Source organism: Apodemus sylvaticus, chromosome 8 (genome assembly GCF_947179515.1).
Source record: "Apodemus sylvaticus chromosome 8, mApoSyl1.1, whole genome shotgun sequence".
NCBI lineage: Eukaryota > Metazoa > Chordata > Mammalia > Rodentia > Muridae > Apodemus > Apodemus sylvaticus.
The window spans coordinates 116,481,153-116,493,991 of NC_067479.1; the positions used below are offsets into that span (position 1 = coordinate 116,481,153).

Below are 12,839 nucleotides of genomic sequence, written 5' to 3' on the forward strand. Positions count from 1 at the left end.
TGTGTGTGCTGTGTATATCTGTGGTGTGTGTGGTTATGCATGTGGGGGTATGGGTGGGAGGGGGTAGGTGTGTGTGCTATGTGTGTGCTGTGTGTATCTGTGGTGTGTGTGGTTGTGCATGGGGGGATGGGTGGGAGGGGATGTGTGTGTGTGCTGTGTGTATCTGTGGTGTGTGTGGTTGTGCATGGGGGGTAGGAAGGGTGGGGGATGGGGGATGGGGGAGGGGTGTGTGTGTGCTGTGTGTGTGCTGTGTGTGTGCTGTGTGTATTTGTGGTGTGTGTGGTTGTGCATGGGGGGATGGGGGATGGGTGGGGGGTGTGGTTGTACATGTGGGAGGATGGGTGGGGGATGTATGGGAGAGGGATGTGTGTGTGCTGTGTGTATCTGTGGTGTGTGTGGTTGTGCACATGGGAGGATGGGTGGGGGATGTATGGGAGGGGGATGTGTGTGTGTGTGCTGTGTGTATCTGTGGTGTGTGTGGTGTGCATGTGGGCAGTGGGGGGAGGGGTGGGTGTGTGGTTGTTATTCGTGATAAGACTCAGTCTCCCAACTGAGCTGCTCCCCAGCTGGAGTGAGTGTTCTCAGGGACTTTGTAGTTTTGCAGTCAGGTCTCCTGGAAGCCTCTGTCCATCCACCTCTCCCCTTCTTGTTACTCCTCCTCTCCCAACTTCTCCCCCTCTTCTTTCTTATGGTCACAATGTGCTGCCCGGGCTGGACTTCATCATATGGGCTCAATCACTCACCCTGCCTCAGCCACCCTGTGCTGGAACCACAGGCACAGGCTATTATACCCACCTTCAAATGCCCTAAATTTCAAAAGCCATGAGCCAAAGTCAGAGACCAAGTAAGTGTGCTCAGAAAGTGCAGGGAATCACTACAGCTGCCCGCCTCCCAAAACATTTCACCTACCATTCTGTTCTTTCCATATTCAGAAGAGACTGGTCCTGTCACCAGTGTAGAGGCCGTGGGATCTTCGAGAATGTCACTGGCAAATGAGGTGGGCCACCACCTCAAAAGGCAACTTTACTCAGAGCCTCAGACAATTTAAAGTTGTCCTGATTTCAAGCTGTATACAGCCCCAAGGACAAGCCACATATGGGGGAAAGGCCTTTTCATTGAAGCAAACTCGCTCCTACCCTCCACACCTGGTAGGAGCACGAGGGCATGTCCCAAGAGCAAGTCTGTGTTTTGAAGAAACTGAGGCCATAAGACTCTTATTTTCTTAGAGTATTCTCACAAGAGCTCAAAATTCTCCTCATTATGACCCACCTGTTTACCTTCATAAAGTCAACCTATTCAATCCCCTCCAGACAGGGCATGTCCTAGCTATTTTACAATGTATCTGAGGACAGTGGTGGTAGCTATTCAGAACCCAGAAATCAGCTGAGGCTTGATGAGCAGATATGTTTCTGTTCTCTAGCACTAGAGTGTGAGGATATTGGAAGACAGCCTTCTGTCATGAGCACTCCACATCCAAGAAAATGCACGAGTTGAAAAAAAATATAAAATTTCATCTGTAGTCTTTTGAAACATCACTCTATGTGGTTCTAACTGACCTGGAACTTGCTATGTAGAGCAGGATGGCCCTGAACTCACAGAGACACACCTGTCTCTGCTTCCTAAGTGCTGGGATTAAAGGTATGTACACGCCTGACTAACACAATATCTTTGAAAAAAATAAGAACAGGTCTTGGTACACGGGGGTCCTCCCTACTCTAGCTGAGAGCCAGTATTGAGTCTTCAGTAGCGGCCATGGGCCTTCAGGCTCAGAACAGAAGCAGGAACTTCCAGAGTCAGAGCAAGTGACACTTACTCTATGAGGAGCAGAGGAAGAAAACAAATAAAGTGTCCTTGAAGCTGGAGAGAGCTTGGAGTGCCACAGGACAAGAACACTGGGCAGGAGCCAAGGCAATGTGAGAGAGAGAGGGAGAAGGAGAGAGGGGGGGGAGGAGGGGGAGGAGGGAGAGGGAGGGAGGAGGAAGAGGAGGAGGAGGAGGAGGTGGTGGTAAGGGCATAGGGAGTCCAGTGCTGAGGGCAGTAGCTTCATTCTAAGTGCAGTAAGTGGCCAACACAGGGCCATGGAGGACCTGGTCAGCTATTTTTAAACATCATTCCAGGAGCCAGGTCAAGAAAGAAAAATCTAGAAGAGTCGGCACACCTGCTAGAGGGTTGGGCATAGGTAGTGAGGGGAAGGTATCTGTCAAGGAAGTAGATGGTTGTTGGCTTAGAACCCTAGATGGATGGTGGTCCTGAGAGCAGAAGACAGAGGACACCAGACCACAGGGTTCTAGAGAGTGGGAGATATCTGAATGGTACAATTATTGTTCTGAAGCATAGCTCAATTCTAATAAAAATGTATCAGTGAGACGATGGGGTGCTGCATTTAGCACACGTTCTGCCCAGTGACCTGGACTGAAAGTGTAGACTGTGCAGACAAGTGTGGAGCTCCAGCCCTTCCGCCATATAATGACAGGCACTGCTGCCGTGTGTGGGCCCCTGCCTCGGACTGCATCCACCACTGTTGTGTTTTACTCAAGTAAATTCCCTAATCTCTAAAAAAGAAACTATGACAGTCTATTTCTCTCATGAGAAAAATATTTAGAAGTTGTCAGTACAGTGCAATACGCAGTGTTGTGCACTCTAACAACCTGGAGAGCTTCCTGCCATTTACCCACCATCCTCCATGAGGAAAGCAGGACCTTAGACTCTGGTCATCATGCAGATTGTTGAAAGAAGTTAGATAGGACAAAGGAGTGAATGCCACACCCCTGATCCCTGTGATGCTGGGTTTGAAGTTTCCTACAGATTGTTTACACCACTCTATCACACAAAACATTAGCCAGAATTTTAGAAACTTCCACGAAAGACTGGCAAGTGTGATTTTCCCCGAGGGACCAAATGCACAAACAGGACTTAGAGTATCTACCACTCCAGCAGAAAGCAAGCTCTGTCCTTAGAGCAGAAGGCAGGAGTCCCAGTCAGATGAGTGGATCCCTCTCAGGATGTGCCATTGCAGTCAGTGGTGACGGCTTCTGTGCAGTCTGTTCAGTCCTGAGATCTACACACTTTTTTAAAAAGCCAGTTCACAGGTAGCATCTTCTGTTACTGGCCAGCTTACGGTGGCCTCTTCTGCGAGTGGCTTACAGATGGCCTCTTCTGTCCCTGGCCACGTCACAGCTTGCGTTTTCTGCCCAAGGCCAGCTCATAAGCATCCTCCTCTGGCTGTGGTCCATGGGAGAGATGTTCCTTATGTTCAGTTGTGAAATGCAGGGCACTTTAACTTTGTTCCTTCCTGGTGTGTCCTTCCCTATGCCTTGGAACTCAAAGGAGGCAATGCCAGCTTGGGGTAGAAGGCAGAGGATCTTGAGGATCACACACTGGAATCCCAGCCCTCAGGAGACCAAGTGAAAACCATGAGCTAGAGACCAGCCGGGGACTCGCCATGAAACTGTCTCAGCGTTCTTGGTGCTGAGGTTTCGCCAGTGTTGACAGAATCGGGTTTTCTACACGGACACATGGATATCAAAGTTTAAATGTTTCTCAGTTGACTGACATGTGCAAATGCATTTGGGAACACCATTTAAAATAAAGGGAAAGACATGGGGAGGGAGAGCAGCAGCCCCTGTCCTCCTTGAGAGCCCTTGAGGGTCTGCTGCCTGCCTGCAGAGGTTTCCTAACCTAAGGGATTCGTCCTGCCCTTTGATCCTATTTCTTTCCACCTACAGAGAAAGGCGCACTTGCATAATAAACCATGGACTAACATACTTCTGGTGGTTACTGTGAAAGTTCTCCCCAGTCTATTGCACACAGTGTGATGCACTGTGGGTCAGATAACTTGTTTCTCAAGCACAATAGCTATAGAAACTGAATAGCTAGTTTAAGAATCCTCAGTAAAGCATTACCTGAATCATAACACCTGGCTGGGGCAGACTGCTACGTCATTTCACAGGCAGACAATCCCAGTCTATACCCAGTAACTGGTGCCGCTGCTTCCTGTTCAGTGCGACTTAGCCAGTTCTGCTGCCACCAGCTACAGTCACCAGCATCTTTATAAGAGTGTCCCCACATGTTGTGAGAACAGCATTCACAAGAGCCTAGTTCTGATGCTTGTAAAACATATGCATTACACTAAGAGGCTGGAGAGGCAGCTCAGTGGTTAGAAGTGCTTACCGTTCTTGCAGAGGACCCCAGTCTAACTTCCAGCACCTGCTTTCCGAACCTCACAACTCCCACCTGAAACTCCAGCTCCCAGGGAACCTGACTGCTCTGACCTCCACAGCAGGCACCGGCACTCACACACGCACAGCATATGCACATAATTAAAGACAGTGTGTGGGGTGCAGTAGAAGAAGAAAGCAGGCAAGAAGGGGCCCCCAGTGAGGGGGAGGGAGGGGCACACATGTGGCCTGGAAACAGAAGCAGAAAAACTGGCAAGACTTGGGAGGGGAGACTGGGGAAGGACATGGGGTGTGTGACCAAGAGAGCCTAACAGATGTCAGGAGCATACAATAAAAGTGCTCAGTTCACTTACTAACTAAAAATAATAACCACAAAAACTGGTTTAAAAAGACGGATAAGGAGAGGAGTCTTTTCCTAGTCAAAGGTCACAAAGAGAATTCAATCAAACTACAGGGGGGTTTCAATATGAAGCCAGACTCTAGAAAGTAGTGGGAGGGGGAGGCCCCCGGGGCTGTTTCCCATACCCTCCCTCAGTGTGTCTGTCTGATTATAGCGAGCCTTTCCTGGACACTCGGAGACCTTCTAAGCACTGTGATTTTAACCATTCCTTTAGGAAAAAATGTTGAAAGTTTGCCTTTCAGTGGGAGAAAACAAGAAATGGTTTGAATCTATGTTGTCAGTAAAGCAGAGAGAGACAGATAGTGTGCTGGATACAACCACAAAATCAGAGATATGGTGTACACCTCCCAGTAGAAGAGGTGCATGTAACTGCCAGGAAAGAGTACTGACAGGTTAAATTTAAGATTTGATTTGAGATATTTGAGATAAATAAATGGGATCAGAGAGCAAACAGAAGGGTTGAATCCTCTTTCCTGGAGTTGGCTGAAAATAGTCATTGCTTCTGGTGAGATGTTTTGACGTTTTCAGAAGGCAGAAACATGGCATGTAATGTGTTCATAAAGATGCTTGCAAATAAATCAATTTGTTTTAATCAGAGTGTAAAACTCTGTCAAAGTGCTAGCTGTGTTCCTGGTTCCTCATGGAAACTGTAACTCTTGACTGTTCAGAATTATCAAAGTTCTGTTTTTCCAGATTCAAGTATAACAGTTGGAGAGCATTCCTTTACTAATTTTCTATTTTATGGATAGATTGTGGTTTTCCAAGGAGTCTAATGTGGACCCACCTATCTGGGTCAGCCTGGGTTTCCTCTCTGGTTTTAACTCATCTTTTGCTTATCAGCAAGTCAGTCGCCCTTTACGACATTGATGAAAATGTCATCATTCACAAACTGTGCAGCTCTGTACATCTAGTAACATCGAGCCCCGTGGCTCTGTACATCTAGTGACCAGTCTTCCCTAGTGCCACGGACCATGACCCAGAAGTAAACCTTGTCTGTATCTGCCACCTCCATTTTTGGGTTGTAATTCACAGGCAGTTTACTGAGTCATTGTGTAATACTTCGGCCTCCTCTTCCTACTGTATGTGATCCTGTCACTTAATTCCATGTCATGGTTATGACTGGAACAACATATATAAAGTAATGGTCTTATCACCGTGAACTGGGGGTCCTCAGGAGAGAAGTGACAGAAGGTCTGAGCACCATCAGGAATTCAAATGCAAACATCACTGCCTGTGGCTCCCACCTGACAGCGTCTAAAAGTTTCCTCAAACCCACAGCTTGATGTCATGATCTAGAACACATAAACACACGTCCTGATTGCATGTAATGCATACATTCAAGAAAACTGTTCATAATGCTCTTAGCAGGCACTCATGTTCTAATCCAGTACTTAACTTCTTTATTTAAAGATGTTGCAGCTTTTCAGAAAATGTGTTTTCCTTTTTAGATTGCTGTTTTTAAATGCCAGATATATAAATACTACTTAAATGACATAAAAGCTGGAAAATAATTTCAAAGGCAGATTTGGAAGTAAAATATTCCCAAGACTTGCCAGGATCTTCTGATCAGTGCGGCTGTGCACACAGAGATCATGACAGCTACTGTTGAGAAGGGGTGTCCCTCAGACTGAGCACAAGCACAGATTCAGTGGCCACAAAACACAAAGGATAATGTTTAGTTAATCTCTAGGTCTTGTGTTAGTCATTGTTGACAATACAGAAACTGCCCGGCTACAAGGAACAGATCAGAACTTGGGACTCCACCAGCATCAGAAAGCATGGCCAGAAATGTGGAATACCCAAGACATAATCCACATATTAATTGATGTCCAAGAGGAATGGAGGAATGGCCCCTGGTTCTGGAAAGACTCAGTGCAGCAGTATAGGGCAATACCAGAACAGGGAAGTGGGAAGGATTGGATGGGGGAATAGGGGGAGGGAAGAGGGCTTATAGGACTTTTGGGGAGTGGGGAGCCAGAAAAGGGGAAATTATTTGAAATGTGAATAAAAAATATATCAAATAAATTAAAAAAAACTCTCAAAAAAAAGAAAGAAAGAAAGTATGGCCAGTGGATGATAGCCAGATCTGATTGTTGGAAGCCAACGTGACAGACACTCAGTGATGGACTCCCACACTGACGTTTAAACAGCTAGATTACTGTCTCAGAGCCTGTCCATCACTCAGTGATGGACTCACACACTGACGTTTAAACAGCTAGATTACTGTCTCGGAGCCCATTGCCTAAGTGGCTCATTACTAGTGGATTTTTTTCTGGTTCACACTAAGAAACTAGATTATTGATTTTAGGATTGTCCGCATACATGAGGATATATTCTAAGATGTCTAATGTTTAATGCTTAAGTCACCAACCATAAGGGCAGTAATGAATAATCATTTCCTAATTATGTTGAAAGAGGTTAAAACCTGTATCTAGAATGAACTTCCCGGCCCCAGCATAATGGGCGCCTTTGCGCTGCCACTGTCTCGGCCACGTAGAGACCATTTCTACCTGCCTGCCACCTTCCCCAGTAATAAGCTGCATCCACAGCTTAAGACCTTTAATAGCTCTAAGTCTGTTCTTCACTGCAGCGGGACAGCAGGAGAGCTCGAAGATGCAGCGTTGAAGCAGGGTCTCAGCACGTCGGTGCCACTCTGAAGTGAGGCAGGCTAGGCTGCTGCTGGACTGGTGGTGTTTATTCATCTCCTCTCGGCTTCATGTGTATGGATGCATGCTCCCCGAGTATATGCACTGCTCCATGGTGCAGGGGCCTGGCAAATGCACGCTTAGAGCGTGTGTATATGTAAAGTAGAAACTGCACCTGGATAACAGAATGAACTACTGTGTGCCAGAGGTGCACGGCGTGTGCCCCGCTGTCGGCAGCCACTGCCACATGCAGGTCACTGACTGCCTCGCATATCTGGAAGACAGTCCGGCTCTCAGTGGCCGCGATGGCCAAGCCGTGCCCGGTAGCAGCATATATATGGAACAGGCCTGGGCAGTGAATCAGCCTTATACCTGTAGTTACCCTGGAAACCTGTTTAAAAGCAAGGACTCTGGCTTGGACATGGCCCTCAGTCAGTACAGCCAGCCTGCACATCTCCCTGAAGAGAAACCTTTTCCTCAAGTGCAGTCGTCACCGCAGTCACAAAAAAAAGGTAGGGACTCTGACTTCTCTTGCTTTCCGTTTCATTCTAAAGTTTTATTGCACCGGCTTCCTTGAATCTTTGCATTTGAGCACTGGAGATTTGAAATTAAAATCAGCAGTAAGAAAGGTTGCTGAATGAGTGAGGGTTCTGGTGAACACAGAAATTAGCAGACGCCTGCTTTCTCTTTATGCGACAGCTACAGAGAGCTGTTTGTTAGAGCCTTAAAAGGCACGTATGGGTGGAGATGCATGCTGCCCAACGTATATATATATATATATCAATATATATATATATATATGTCAAGAGATTCCCTTGGTGGGATAGTGGGGAGGCAGATCGCAATTGCAACCACAGATTCACTTGGCTTCTCCTACTGAGAGCTCATTTTCATTACCTAGTCAAATGGTCTAAGGCTTTCTCACAGGCACTGCGATGTTGAACATGTTATGGTTTGCGAATGTTCATTTTGATGTACTCACTAACACATGTAGAAAAGAAGTTTGTATAACTGTGTCACACTGTTAGAATGCCAAAGTGAAACAGAAACGGACCCGCTTCACTGAGACACTGCTCCCTAAAATTTAACAGACCTCAAACATGAAGAATAAAATCATTATATAAAAGCAAGTGAGATATTTTTCAAAATAGCCAATATTAAAAGAAATTCAATATTTATTCATTTTATTCATTAAGAGCATAGCTCTTAATTTTTTATCAAAAAGACATGTCTCCTGTTACCAAAAGATCAAAGAGACCAAACAGGTACCTCATGTGGAACTCAGCTGCGACTTCTGAAGAGTTTAAATTCTGTAATAGATATTCCAGAAACTTCTTGATTCTAAGTATGATGTGTAGGATCTGTGCAAGGAACAAAATTCCTGGGTTGCTCTAATTTGCATAGTGCCCTTTAGTCTCCAAAGGCAAGCATTCCTGTGAAATTAATCTTACATGTAATACAGTAATATTTAATTACAGTTTTTATAAAAGATAACATTTGCTTTTTTGTGGTTTTACATTTTGATGTTTGGTGTTGCTTGGAACAGTCTCTTTCATATTATCCCCCTCTGTTTTGCCCCTTCTTTTCCCTCTGAGCTTCTTATTTCTAAGTAGCCCCTGTGTCTGTACCCATAAAGCAAGTGCGCTCAGCCGCCATTGAAGTCTGACTTCAGTGAGAGCCCGAGTCTGCAGCGTTGGGTGGAAGCACTAAGTCTGGGCTGTGTTCAGAGTCCTCGGTTCTCAGTGAGAGTCACATCATCCTGAAGGACCTCAGAACTTCCCATTTATTACAAGGAGCTCACTCCCTGATGGGGAGACGCGCATGTGCCCCTCTCACTCACTAGTTAAGTGCCAGAGCTTGGATGTGAAGAACTTGTCACTGCCTCCCTGATCGTGCCAGACACATCTGTCACTATGTTGTTGAATCCCCAGAAATCACTGGTATCTGTCTCACTGTCTCGGTGATTCATAATTTTTAAAAATTCCTAAAGAACATTTGAGCTCATTTTCCTTTCATCTTTTTGATATATTCTCTTCAACCAGCACTGGGTCATATTTGCTTACAAAATAAAAAAGCAGGGATTCTTTACTAATTAATTTGATGCATGTACTGGAAGAAAAGATGCATTGTATGCATATATTGATGTAATTTCTCAAAGCCATATGCCGCTGAAAGGCCACGGCCACCTGCCAGACTCACTAAATCACAGCAGCCGAATATTCTTAAACGAATCATCACTTACGTTCCGAGCCTCTGACTAATTCCCAGTAGCACTGACCTAGCTGCTGTGCCTTAGGACGAGAGGTCGTAGCCAACATGTTTATCCATATTGATCCATTATTGATTTTTTCTCTGAGTTAAAGATAAGCAGTGTCTCGTTAAGACAAAGTTAAGACTGTACACAGGTGTTCAATGGGTCAGGCCTCATTTCCCAGCTGGATTTTGGTCTGTTTTCATGAAAACTATAACTGTGCTTCTTGCTGCTTTGTAGGACTATAAAACTTCAGTGAGGAGACGACTTTTTCTTTTGTAAAGTTCCAGCTTCGTTCAGTGCTTTTGTGCAAGGAGGGAAGGACAGGTTCTTGAGTTTACTTTTGCCATTTTATTTTCCTTAATATATTTACAGCATGTGGAGGTCAGAGAACACCTCGCAAGACTTGGGTCTCTCCTTCCACCACAAGGGTTCTAGGAACCAAAGTCAGGTCACCAGGTTTGGCAGCGGTATTTCTACCTGCTAGTCAGTATCACAAGCCCGGATTCTTTCATGGCTTTTAAATGAGTTTATTTTTTCTTCTTTAGTTGGCATTCTCAGAGGTGTGGCATATGCACACTACCCTGCTTTAAGGCACCCCAAGCACCACATGATACCACAGTGTGCCTGACGGCCAGCACCAGAACACTGGCTTATAGAGCACACAGCCAGGGACTCTAGAACAAAACAGGTTATCAAATCCTGACGCAGTGAGAATACAAACCCAGGAGTTGGCTTCTTCTCCCCAAACCCCATTTCCTATAAAATTACATCAATTACAGGAGGGGCTGAGGAAGACGCACACTGAGCAGAATGGAACTGTATGCTATAATTTCAGTTTCCCTGTGGCATAGGGAACACTTTTTTTGAGACTAGGTCTTACCTCTCAAGCTAGCTTCAAAACTGCTATCCCTCTGCCTCAGCCTTGCTGCCAGGCAGCAACAAATCCAATGTGAAAGCACATTGTGCTTCTTAAGATGTAGGGGCACATGAAGAGGAATCACTTACCACAGTGGGTGTGAGCCTGACTCAGCCTTTCACGTGGCACACGTGAGTCTCAGTGCACTCTGTTCTGAACAGCCATGTGGCCAGGCTGTGCAAAGCTGGGCAGGGCACTCCCTCGTGGGCAGTGGGGCTGTCTGCTCTGCTGTGGTAACTTGGGCTGTGCTGGGCGACCACTTCATATGATGCAAGAAGGCAGGATTCTGTATTTTTTTTTACAGCATAGTTTTTACATTTTGGCTTAGTTTATCTTACTATTATGAGCCCAACGCGGTAGACTCTGTGTTCTTTCAATTAAACCCTGAGTGAAATGCATCATAGCAACCTATTTTCTTTCTTAGTGATTTTCTCCTCAAATATTTCTGCTCTTATTGTGTATTGAAAAGTTATAGTGGCTATTAAGATTCTGAGGCGACCAGAAAGAGAAAAGGAAAAAGGACGGCCAGGAATTCTTGCATGTTAAGCTGTGGTAGCTGAGCCTGTCAGACCCAACACTCTTGAGGCTGAGGCAGGAGAATCGTAAGTTCAAGCCTGGACTGCAGAGGAAATTCAAAAGAAAGCCTGCACATGTTACTGTGATGGCCTGTGACAGAAAAAACTGAGGAACTGGAGGGCTGGATATGTAATTCAGCTGTCGGTGCTTACCGAGCATGTATAAGACCATAAGTACCACAGAAGAAGAAAAATGTGTACACACACACACACACACACACAAACACAATACATACATACATTACATATATGTAGATATATGCACATATGTGCATATACATGTACATGTATGTATACATATGTACATATGAATGGTAGCAAAGCCTGGCCCTAAATTAAAGAAATAACCCAAAACCTCTGTGTCTCTTCCTACCCTAGGATTTCCCAAGAAGGACAGAGGCCATCTCACAGTATGCCCTTCTCCTTTCTGGTGTTAATCTCTTGCCTGCCTGCCAATACTTTCAATACTGCCAAGGCATAGAAGGTTGAGCCTTAGACTTAAGTGTCTGTGGGTGTCATCACCACAGGCTCAGCCAGCCAGAAGGTAAAATGACAGGATGCAGCCCTGGAGAGTATTGTGGGGTGCATAGTGGCTGCCTGAGGAACGAGTCTGCCAAGTGGGAGCCTCCGGGGCAGTTTTGCAGAGGCTGAGCACATCACAACAATCTATAAAGGTCTCTAAAGTGATTAGTGACTCAAGGTTTTGCTCAGAAATTTACATGTAGTAGTTCTGCAGCTTGTTGAAGAAATGAACAGATGGATAGATGGGTGGTTTAATTAATTGATGTGGTGTTTATCCAAGGGTTAAAGATTAACAGGACGATAAGCTTGGTTCCTAATACCAAGAATTAAATGTAAAAGGAATCAGGATTAGCATGTTAGGAAAAGGCTAAGCCATTTGCAAGGCTTTTAATTATACAAAGACATACCATGAGGAAATGAGCTTAAATTAAAAATCTGAACCGTGGTTTGAGCTGTACAAGTTCAATATAGAATTGGAAAAATGACTGCGTACAGTAATAATTTAGCTTCTCCTGGGGGTTGGAATGCAGTCTCACCCTGAGTCTCAGCCCACCCACAGCCCTCTATGCTCTGAGCTGTTACTTCTGCATTATCAATCACAGTCCAGCTGAACTGTTCTCTGGAGTTGGTGACTGGTCTTCTTTAGCAGTTGCCTGGAAACTTGAAGAGATAGTTCTTCACATGGACAGTAAAAGCACAAGTTCTTTGACTCTAATCTTAATTACTAATATCAATATCAATTCTCAGATCACACATCTCACTGTGACCATGGTCATTTGTATGGATATTTATAGTGTACAAAGGCTTAAAGAGGGCACAGAGTTCATGGAGGCCTTACTAGAGGCAGAGGCAGGCACCTGACATGGATGCAGACAGAGTCCCTGCAGGTAGCTACACAAGCTTAAAGAACCTGCTGGGAGCTGCTGGATTCCAGCTGCAGAGACACAGGAGTGCTTAGCCAAGGGGCAGAACATTGAAGAGGAGGCATCGGATCAGATCTGATAGACTCCTGTGCAAGAGGGCTACATCAAGAGTCAGAACCAGCCTGAGCCACGGCCCCATGGATGGGTAGGAATCCTCTACCTACCAGTCCCTTGATGTGCACACTAAGTAGGATGCACACATGAAGGTGACAGGTCAGATTGGTGGGGCAATGAGCATGCCTGTTCTGTGTCCTCCCTATGGGTCCAAGTAAGAGTGGTGCAGTCCTCTTGGTCCACTGTATCTGACAAGCCCTTGGCTCACATTTTTTCTAATACAGCTTTAATATGTCTGTGTGTGCCTGTATCTTCCCAATCAACCTTGATGCATTTATAGGTGATATTTTTACTTGTGGGGATAAGTTGTGT

At 45.4% G+C, this 12,839-nt stretch overlaps 1 protein-coding gene across 5 annotated transcripts in view; it reads left to right on the forward strand.

The window, feature by feature from the left end:
* Thrb (thyroid hormone receptor beta) overlaps nt 1-12,839 on the forward strand; it is a 337,372-nt gene that overhangs the window by 290,525 nt on the left and 34,008 nt on the right. Inside the window, exon 1 of one of the 5 annotated variants that reach the window (XM_052190381.1) lies at nt 7,411-7,735. The exons of the other annotated variants lie outside the window; for them this stretch is intronic. Within the exon in view, the coding sequence (XP_052046341.1) occupies nt 7,411-7,735 (325 nt within the window). Of the gene's footprint in view, nt 1-7,410; nt 7,736-12,839 lie in introns of those variants that run through there. 5 annotated transcript variants of the gene reach the window in all.